General features: G+C 33.4%; 1 protein-coding gene across 1 annotated transcript in view; it reads right to left on the bottom strand.

The window, feature by feature from the left end:
- Positions 1-226: 226 nt before the first annotated feature.
- Positions 227-11,290, bottom strand: part of PIGN (phosphatidylinositol glycan anchor biosynthesis class N) — a gene marked incomplete in the record, with an annotated part of 157,832 nt that continues 146,768 nt past the window's right edge. Inside the window, 2 exon segments of the mRNA XM_072411829.1 lie at positions 227-1,386; positions 5,903-5,955. Coding sequence (XP_072267930.1) covers positions 1,263-1,386; positions 5,903-5,955 — 177 coding nt within the window.

The raw sequence follows: 11,290 nt of genomic DNA, 5'->3' as shown, positions 1-11,290 counted from the left end.
GAAAATTGACTATAATGGCTACAATGTCATGTTTACCTAGGGATTATTAGCATGTACCTCTGGTATAAATTACCTGTTGTGAACACTTTAAAATGTAACATCTGCTTCATGGACACACACTACTGTCTAGTAATATTCCAAATAATAGTAATATACCCTTCATACATTCACGGTCAAAATGTGCCATCGTTGAAACTATTGCAAAGTAACCACAACCATAAAAAAATACATAAAATTGATTTTATTTAAAAATATAAATTGTATAAACAATATAAGAAACTACCACCATCGAAAAAATTTTCCTATAGGGTTTACCCAGAACTGATTTTACATTCTTAGATGGATGCCAGCATGTGGATGATTTTCTATTTGGCTACATTTTAACCTAAATCCCTTTACACCTAAATTTTACCAACATTCTCTTACATTTTCAGACATTATAGAAACCAATTGGGCATTTCAGACACACTGAGTATCCATATCTGGCACACTGAATATCAATTCAGTAACTGAATATCAATATCTCCTATGGAAATTTTCTGAATAATTCTGGTTTCCAATGCAGTCAACTAGTTGTAATGCTGGAAAACTGATGAAAATTATTATTACATAACTTTTGCTGGAATAGTTTTACATTTTTCTCCAAAACATGAAATGCAGTTATCTGCAAGTAATTCATCATTGACAAATGTGGCCAATACAAGGACTTTTACCAATAAATCTAGAGAGTATGTGAAGTATGTTTTCAGGGAACACATTCAAGTTTTATATTTTAAATAAAACACAGCATCTAATTTGTTTCTCCAAGTATTTTTGTCATTTCAGTCCAAAATGTTTTTGCACAAATCAGCCCATTGATTTCTAAGTGGTGACATTACCATTAAATCCCCCCCACCCCACTATCCTGTTTAAATACAGAGCTAAAGTCACCCCTACAGTGCAATGAAGACTTTGGTGCAGAGTAGCTGACTGCCTAAATGCATGTAGTGAATGGGTAGTGAAGGCCACTATAACTGTGACAAGACAAGAAGGCGTTGCCTGAGGTCTAAAAAAAAAAATTAAAACATTGCTTTGCGTTAAATTAAATACATAAATGGGAGTTTGCTAAGTGATGTACCCATTTACACAACTGTTAAGTGTCCTTAAATATTAGAATGATCCTCATTGAAGCAGCAGCCCATCAGAACCGTTCGTAGTATAATATGCAATATGTAAACAGTGACTGTGACCTATATGGCCTGTAGCTGATGCTTTCCACTGTGTCAAGAGGTATGGTGTTTCCCTTTTCTTCCAGTCCCTATTTTCTTTGTAGTAAGATACTGAACCAATCCACTCAGGAGCATCAGGAAGATAGTCATAGACATCACAATGACATAATGGCTGATGCTGTAAGGAAGGAATAAAAAAAAAAGTAATGTATGTTAGCCATTGCAACAGTTTAAAAAAAAAAAACAATATTATGGGTCAGTTTTTATAATATCAATATTGTTATCGGTGAAGGCAAATCTGACTTGTATCTTAGTGAAAAGCCAATCACACAAGAAAGAAATCACACTTCTAGGGGCTTCGTGTATACCTGCAGAATACCGAAAGCCTCCAGTTTTGGCACAGTGCAAGAAAGCATTTGAATTTAGATAGTTTTAGAAAATTACATCTGGCTGCCAAGTGAGATTAAAAAATAACTTTAATACCATTATATTATAAAATGGATAATTTAACAAGGTCTTGATCACACAGGCATCAGCTCAGTGGGCTGGATTTAAATAAAGATGCAAGACTGCCGAAGATAGACTATCATCAGTGAACCAGGGTGATCCAGCAAACCTGGAACTGATTTTCTAGAAATCATCTTCTAATAGTTGGCAAATGTTTCCAGTCCTGATCAGGGTCCATGATTGATCAGGTTTGCTGGATCACCCAGGTTCTCCCATGATTGGTTTTTTTTCCAGTCTTGGAGAGCTTTAACAAATCCCGCCCAGTGTATATATCAAGATTTATAGAGGTTTTTGAAAGCTTTGTGAAAGCCTATAAGGTACTATTTAGCTCCGGTGAGAAGAAGAAAAGGTCTTATTAGGAGTGCTGACTGTTACTTTAAGCATGCCACTAACAGGCGTCAATATTAAGCCAGTTGAAGCCTGCTACCTTTGCACGCTGCTCCTATGAAAACTGAAGCCTATGCAAAAACGACCTTTTTTTTGCTGTTTTACACTTTAGGGAAAATGGATTTACAGCAACCCTTGATGTAACTTTCCCCTTTACTTGATATCTCTTTTTTATATTTGTTTTCCAATACATGATGAAAATGCATTGTTTTCTATCAAGTGTATTGTATACTACAATATTCGGCATAAGCAATAAATGTTGTAAAAGCTTTTTACAAATGTCAATTTACAGTCATTCCTAATGATTACATTTTAAACTAATTATTTACATCTGTTTTTGATTAAGAACATTTGTTTACATTAGGTGAACTAATCTGTTTCCCATCTATCTAATTTTCTGCAGTAATAAAATTTTATACTGTACAATTCTTATTGAAGCAGACCTAAACAAAAATGTTATTTTACATTAAATGCGGGACAACCCTTTTCTGTAAAGTAAAAATGACCTTTTTTTTGGGAGGATGGGTTAAAACCCTTTCTTAAAAAAAAAAAAAAAAAAGGTGAAGCACTTGGCGGGATTCTTTCTTTACTGCCACAGCGATAAAGACAGAATTAGAGCGCAGAGCCTCCTGACATACAATATGTCACTCATTCCAAGAGGCTTCCAGCTGCTCCTTATGCGAATGCCCATTGTCGGGCAAAAACAGAAGGAGCCTTTTCTTAAATGGGGGAAAAAATGCCAATCTCATGCATACACAGGGAGATCTTTTTTTCCCCATTTACAGCAGTGTGAGATCGGGTGACGAGGGCAGAAGCAGGAAGAAGGATAGCAGCGACGGAGCTTCCTCTGAAAGGACAAAGACTGATAACAGGATGGCCCAGGACCCAATCCCAGAAAACTCTGGAGGGATCTGCAAAGGTAAGGGAAAGCAAGTTTTTTTTTTTCCAGGTTAGTTCCGCTTTAAGTGATGAGCCTTTTTTTCTTCAAAAATTTGTTTGCATTCACCTATTTTCCATATATATTTTAGAATTACCTTACATGAAGAGAACCTAAACAGGCTATCACTGTGTGGATGGACTAGGAAAACTGTAAATGATTGCTAGAGATGCTTGAAGCTGAAAAAAATTCAGGGTTGGAATGATACCAGTTGAAACTCCCAAATTTGTTTTAAAATGCTATACCAGTCAATAAAAGGTAAAACATACAACAATGGCTGCAGTCTGAATTTCCTGAGTCATATGCTTGCTAGACTATGACAGCTGTCATTATCCAGACCAGTGCCCAGATTAGCTAGTCATTTTGATCGGTCAACTCAGTATTAACTGATCACAATGGATTGGCTGAACAATGTTATTGTGTTCACCATCAGTAGAAATGGCAGACACTGGAAGGGATTGTCATTGCATATCACATTTGGACATCACTGGATCCTGCAAAGGTAAATATTAGTTAAAAAAGGAATAAAGATTTTTTTCTTGTGTTGTGCCTTTATTTCTAAGGAAATTGACAGCTATAGTAATGTCAGTTTGGAGCTCAGATTGGTAATCTGAATCAAGCTTTGAAAAACACAATTCTGGATCGGAATCGACTCAAAATAGATTTCCCTGAACATCTCTAATGGTATATATCCAATGATCATAACCTACATCTACTCTAAACTTTTTTTTATTAAAGTTTCAATACTATTTCCTACTATTGTGTCAATGGGTCAAATAAAAAGACATTTTCACAACGGAACAAATATAGCAACAAAAACATGAAAAGTAATTCAACATTTACCTACTCCATCCATATTTTTTTTGTAAAGATTGACTTAAGATTTACAATAATGTGTAATAACTTGCAGTTTACCAAATATATCTCATTATACAGCAGGTGTCAATGGTAAATAGTTTGTATTAATGATACAGCATAGTACAATTTCTTGTAACTTTCTGAAAAAAACACCTAAAAGCTACTGATAACAGTTACAGGATTTTTCTAAAGGTCATTGGTAAAAGATGTACCCCACTGACATAAGTATTGTTAATTGCACCACAAAACTCCTTTGAAGCTGGAGCTAAGTTTGTTATGAAGCAATCTCTGGGAATGGAGCCACCTGAAAGGTCACGGAGATAACTTTGACTTTATTGCCATATACAATTATAATCTAGCCAGTCTTTCAGGGGGAGTTAATAACATTATCCTTTAGAAAGCTAGGCATCTAAAACCCAAACTATTGAACCAAATAAGAGGTCAGTGCAAGGTGGTACAATAAATGCCTTATAAACTTTATGGAGTCTGAAAAACTGATACAAATACTGACATCTAGTCAAAGGCTATTCAAAAAAGAAGTGACGCAACAGTCAACTTTTTTTTGGCAATCAAAGAGTAATTATTGAGAAGTGTCTGATTCATTGCTTTTTATTCGACCACAGTGAATTACTAGTATCTTATTAGAATTTAAACTATATCTATATAAAAATATGTTCAATTTATTATTGTTAGATTGGAGAACTATTTGAATAGATTTATAGTTTTTATATCAAGGGATAACCGTTGCGTTGTACTGTTAATTATTTTTGGAATGGTGATGCATAAAAAACAATCTTTAGCGCTTATTATTTTTTGCAGAAAGGATAAACTACTTTACTGCCTAGGAGTACAGACACACAGACAAGGTACTTTGCTTAGTTTTTAAGGTAATGTATCAACGGTTAAAGAGAAAATTGTTCACATTAATAATTATTAAATGTACAGACAAAATTGCATATAAACATAGAAAATGTAGTAATTTCCCCTTGAATGAATACACATATACAGTTAAATATATACCCATACAGTCTTTGATACTGTGAGCCAGAAAAAAAAGAGCTGTTTAGTTGTAGTAGAATATACTTACAATGTCACAAAGATATTAGCACCCAAATGCTCACAAGACCCAGTTTCTCCATTTGTTTAGTGAAAGTCATGGGAAAGTTAATGAGCCACAGTCTTAACACGACAGGATACTATTAGCCTGCATTTAAAGGTTTCTTAGGCTGTGGTGATAGGCATTATTAGCCAGTGCTCTGCACATTCATTAACATCTCCCTATATTAGTGTCGGAAATAGCAAAAAATTGTAGTGGTAACTTATAATAAAGGGTAAATGACCAGATGTTCTTAGAATTTAACTTTTTAGGTATTTATGTACAAATACAAATGATGGAAAAAACGAATTTAAATTACTTAACTAATAAATAATTACTCCAAAATACAAATAAAGGAACACAACAGTAGGATAAAGCACCATAGTGATAACAGTTTGCAGATGCTCTCTTATAGTTTTAATTACAATGGTTTCTCATGTATGTTTATAAATCATCACTGGCAGACCTCACTATGGAAAACTAGGCACATTATTGACTTAAAAAAAATAAGTGCTGAAGTCTTTGTAGGAAGCAAGTCTTTTTCAGTTCTCTTGTTCCTTTATGATTGTATAAGCTGATATAAAAGTGCAAATTCTTTCTAAAAGTGGTATACACCAGGCAACTTCTATCATATAACATACAGTTGCCAAAAAAGCACACTCACTGACAATGTGTTGTGCCTATGAATATTATATGGCAATAAAAACATTTTTTTACATTTGCAGTGGAAGTGATCATGCATACTTCCAAGCACATGAGTACATGAATATAGAAAATAAGTCAGAAAAATTCAAGAAGGTGGCAAGTACTGAAACGATATCAGCTGTATTCAGAATGCAGAGCTGGGCTTTAAATGTTAAAGTTATGTTTCTATTTTCTCAGCTCAAATAAAATACTTTTAAAACGTACCTTGTTCCAATGTCTAGCCAGCTCCCATAATCTTTAACCAGGAAGAAGAAGTGCTGAAAAAGAGAACAGAACAAAACATAAATGTATATATTAAAAATTGTATAAAGCAGGCAAATTTGCCCTACAGAATTTGCATTTTCATCACAATTTCCCCTATTTAAAACCAAATGTTTCAAACAAATAAAATCCTAATCCTAAATCTGGATTATGCAGTCTGGCTCTCCCTTTCTCCTGAATAATGATGGGCGAACTTGCCCATTAGATGTTCACCGACAAGCCCCACTGTGGTTTATTGAAGGCTAATATGACTTTAAAGTTCTTTCTATTTTTAGGATTTACAAAGCAAACTACTGTTAAAATATGACATGGGGAGCTAGGAACCACAATGTAGCACAAGTACAAATGAAAATAAAATAATTGGGAAAAACAACATTTGGTGAGGAGAATTTCCTTTTTAGAGCATTACTTTCAATATAGAAAATCTTTTACACAACATGCTTAGATGATGAGTATTTTTTCCCATTAAAAAAAAAAAAAAGCATGATGCAGTTATATGTTAGCTGAAAGCATGCCATCCAGTAATCATTCACCTACTATATAATCCTAACATTGGAATGAACTAAAAGCATGGATGTGGAGCTGCATGATCAGAGCATCAAGTTCAACCAAAAGAAAAAAAATTAATAAAAAATAATTTAAAGATGCGGAGGAATGCAAACAAACTTTATAAAGCATGGTCTAATTTGCCTTAACAGGTGAAACAAATCCTTCCTGATCCCCTAAAGCATTTGGATACTTCCTTGATCAACAGTTTGTGGTGTCATTACTTTGTTAATACCAGTTTTATTCTGCGCTTATACATTAAGATTCTTTTAAATCTCCTGGCCGGCTAAAACTAGTTTTTCAGGCAGACTAATTCACATTTTTACAGCCCTTACTAAGAAAAAAGCCCTTCTGTATGTGGGCATTCAAAATTTTTAAAGCAATGTATGCCCCAATGTCTTTTGTATAGACCTTACAATAAATATCCTTGCACCTGGTTCACTATTACTACACAGTATTTATATAGCGCCATAATATTACGCAACACTGAACAAAGTCCATAGTTGTGTCACTAACTGTCCCTGAAAGGGGCTCACAATCTAATGTCCCTACTGTGATCATATGTCATTTATACAGTCTAAGGCCACATTGCAATGGCATCCAGTCCAAGTATAAACAATAAAATAAAGGGATACAAGAAAGCTAGGGTATATTTGTGGTAGCAAAAATAAACTGTGATAAAAAATTCAATACAGGTAACATTCAAATAGGCATACAAGTTTTTTTTACTTGTTTTCCATCTAGTTGAAGGAGACTGTGCATTAAATCATTATAAACTGAATGCAAGACACTGTCTTATATTTTTTTTGGCTCCCAAAAACACACTAGGTCTTATTTTCAGGGGATGCCTTATTTTTCCATGAAGAAGACTACAGTACACATTTATTGTTGAAAGTCACTCATGATCACTCATGTTCCATTGATTGTCCCCTTCTGATACTTTTTTTAATTTACCGGTATGTATGCTTTTATTTTCTTTTTCTCCTAGGTCTTATTTTCGGGGTAGGTCTTATATTAGGGCAGGTTTACAAAATAGTGCTAGGTCTTACTTTCTGGGTAGGTCTTATTTTCGGGGAAACAGGGTATATATATTTATATATATTTATATCCCATCTGTATAAATCTTTATATATATATATATATATATATATATATATATATATATATAATATATATCTCATCTGTATAAATCATTATCCGATTTTATTTTACTATTGATTGCTGTTTCTCTTTTTGTATTCTGCAAATATGATCCACCTTATACAATCTGGTATGTTTATCAAAACCTAACATAATGTAGTAACAATACATTGTATCCACACTCTTACCGCCCAGCTGCCTTTTCATGTTTAGTGTACATTTTATGTAAACATTCTGGATATCAATAAGCGGTGAGTGCCACCTATTATTATTCTTTTTCAACTGCAAGTTTTGATACTATGGCTCTTGGAATCTTTTTAGCCATTTCGCCTTTGTTAATCACCAATTTTGCTGTGCCCTTGAATATCCTTGTTGGAAATTATATCCCTCATATGGAGAATGAGCAGAAAGAATCACAGATAGAAAAATGCTGACAGTGTCTAGTCTTTTTTACATCAGTGACAGTTGTTGTACAATGGTCATTTTTTTGAGTGGCATAATGTTTCATTAGAAATTAGGATATTGCATTTAAAAAGAAGTATCACTTGAATGAGCAGCCACACGTGAGTAGAGGATAAAAAAAAGGTAGAGGTGGATTTATTTTGCACAGTACAAGGGGGCATGGACAACATTTAACATGTCTGGTATAGCTGCTAAGTTGATAGATAAACTGAGTTAATTGAGCTATTTGTCTGAATATCTCAAAAAGAATCATAAAAAGTTGATGCCAGCTGTAAACTACTAAAAGCCTGCACAATCATTCAAGTGACTATTTTGATAAATCTGAATTTACAATTAAAAGATTACAACATGAATAAATATTACTATCAGAACTCCATTTTTCATACCATTATTTTTTATAATAAGCAACACTACAAAAGACAGGGAAAACATTGTAACAATAGGACTGTGTAGGGGAAACAGAAGACTCCACAAACAGATATGAAATACTTTCCAACAAGTCTTAGGTGAACCCTGTAGATCCAAGTGGAAAGTTTTTTTTTTATTTCTATTATCTCAGAGTTTTTAGCAAAAAGGTTGAAGCTGATCTTTTTGTGGAGTAGAAAAATCTTTTGTTATGCAAATATTACATCATTCTGACCAAACAAAATGGCTGAAGATCATGAACCTGGAAAAGCATCTGGTAAAGAAGCTGATGATGCTCAGGGAAAGCCATTGTCTGTGTAGACAACCAAAATTTTTAAAGTGCATATCTCAATCTTCAGATCACATGTCTTCAATTCTAATGCATGCTATAAGAAACAAAATTTGGAAACAATGCACTGTCATCAACCAGGTGAGTCAGTGGAAGGAGATATCAGCCTTGATTTGCATTTTAGCAGCAAAAATTAAGGTAGGGACATGTGAGAAGGAAATTATTTTGTCTCCGTCTTCATCTTGTTTGTAGACGGTATTTTGTATCAGAATTATCGATGAGAAATATCAGGAAAGCTGACAGCATTGGGTGGGGTGATTGTACTGTAAATCTCATTAAGTTTCCTTTGTGTGTCTATTAACTAAAGTATAAACAACAAAAAAATGACAACAATGACAATGACCAAAGTATAAATAGGAAACAATGACTAATACATTGGAGCATGAGAGGAGAGGAGAGCCTGGATATCAGGGCTATGAATTGTTTAGGGCCAATAATGACTCTGGATTCCTGAATCACTGGAATCACTGTTTAACTTCACCTTTCAATTATTTTATGTACCGTTTTCTGAATTTTTTATATTAATAACACCATTTTCTCTAAATAAATCAGAACAGCAACTCTATAGATCAACTGGTGTCTATGTAGGTTCTTTTACGATTGTAATATTAACATAACAGCTGATGTTTCTTTATGAAATAGATACATTTTTCCTTGACAGCATGCTCATTTTTAATTTATATCTTTGACAGTCAGGGATTTGGAGGAACAATTCAAAGGTCATCATATACAACTCTATTTTAATGTATAGGATGATTTAAAGCATTGTATATAGTTGGCATCTATTTACATGAAATATCTATTTTTATTATTTTATATACAAAAAAAAAAACAAAAAACACTTTGGGTCTGATTTATTAAAGCCGTTCAAGACTGAAAAAGATAGATTTACATGGGATGGGGTGATCCAGCAAACCTAGTATGCATTCCTTAAAATTCATTTGCTATTACTTGTCAAACCTTTTCAATCCTGGAGCAGATCCAGTCCAGGTTTGCTGGATCACCAAGGTTCTCCCATGACAGTCTATGTTCTCCAGTCTTGGAGAGCTTTAATTTATCTTGGTGTTTGTGTTTTCTGAGTATTTTTAAAATACAGGGAAAAAAACGGGACACTTGGTTATCATAGGCAGCAGCTTGACATTAATTTTTTAAATTGGTGGTTTCTTTTTATTTTTTCTTCTAAATAACATTTGTATTCATTTGAAAACAGCTAGAAAACAACACACAGGTTACAGCTGTTTGCATAGCAGTTATTATTAGTTTATATTTACCTTAGTCCCAGAGTTTTGAAAAAAATATGGCAACATTATAAATATTAATCTACCCCTTCCTCTCCAAGCTTGCACAACATTTATTATTTTCTGAAAAAAGTATTTTGATTTCTAGCTTACTATTTCTCACTTGTAGTAGTTTTTTTTTTACATCGAAAATGAATAGAGTCAGTGTTACACATATAAAAAAAAGTTGAGGCCTTAAACATAAGTGACATAAAAAAACTGTATAAACAGTGCTAAAACTGCAATGTGAAATGTGAAATGTTGCAATGTGGCTAAAAAATGAATGACTGATTTTACTGAATCACTGAATTTCTCCTTAGTAGAAGAATCTATTATTCATCAGTTCCATTGGTTGCAGCTAATTCCTCATATCCTGTTTACAGTGTTTTTACCATCCAGGTTCAGCTCTACACACACAACTAAACTTTTATATGTGTCTGTAGACAATGTTTTATTTACTAAGTGGATAAGCAATAAACATATACATTCCATTGATGAAAACATGCTGTACTAAATAATTTAACTTGAAACTTTTGAGAGTTATCTACTGATGTATTCTACATGACAATGCTTTGATTATATGTACTTTGATGACCATTCCTTTAAAGTGATTTTTTTTTTTTTAGTATTTCAAATTTTTTTCCTTTATTTGACTATTGAGGTGGGGGACTAGAAAATTTAAATAACTTTTTTTAAAATTCTAAATTGTGTACAATAAAATAACATGATAAGGATCTGTAGCACCTTTAGAAGAGATACCTGATCCCTTTCAGTTCAGAACTGATAAAATAGAGCTGGCCTAAAGATTTTGCAAGGTGAATTTTTATCATACAGAATATTCTACTTGTGCATATGCTGACATGCTTTACCTTGAAGGTTGAGATACATGGTGCACGGTCAGATTTTTAAAATATTTTTAAATGTACTTTAAATATGGCTTGACTACGGTACGTATCTGAATTTGCTTTGGTATTACTTTCCATAATCCTCTGTACATTTTTATCTTAGCAAATTGGGACTCTACTGGACTGTGTACTGTCTAGCACTACAAATTGCTTACAGAAAGATGCAGACCAAGCTGTAATTGCACTTTTGTCTTGGCAATGTGGTTGCTGTTTGAAGATTTGTGCCACTGCTACTGACATAGTCAAA

The sequence above is a fragment of the Pyxicephalus adspersus genome, chromosome 5 (assembly GCF_032062135.1).
Source record: "Pyxicephalus adspersus chromosome 5, UCB_Pads_2.0, whole genome shotgun sequence".
Classification (NCBI taxonomy): domain Eukaryota; kingdom Metazoa; phylum Chordata; class Amphibia; order Anura; family Pyxicephalidae; genus Pyxicephalus; species Pyxicephalus adspersus.
The sequence above is the reverse complement of the archived record's forward strand: the minus strand, read 5'-3'. Positions and strand labels throughout refer to the sequence as shown.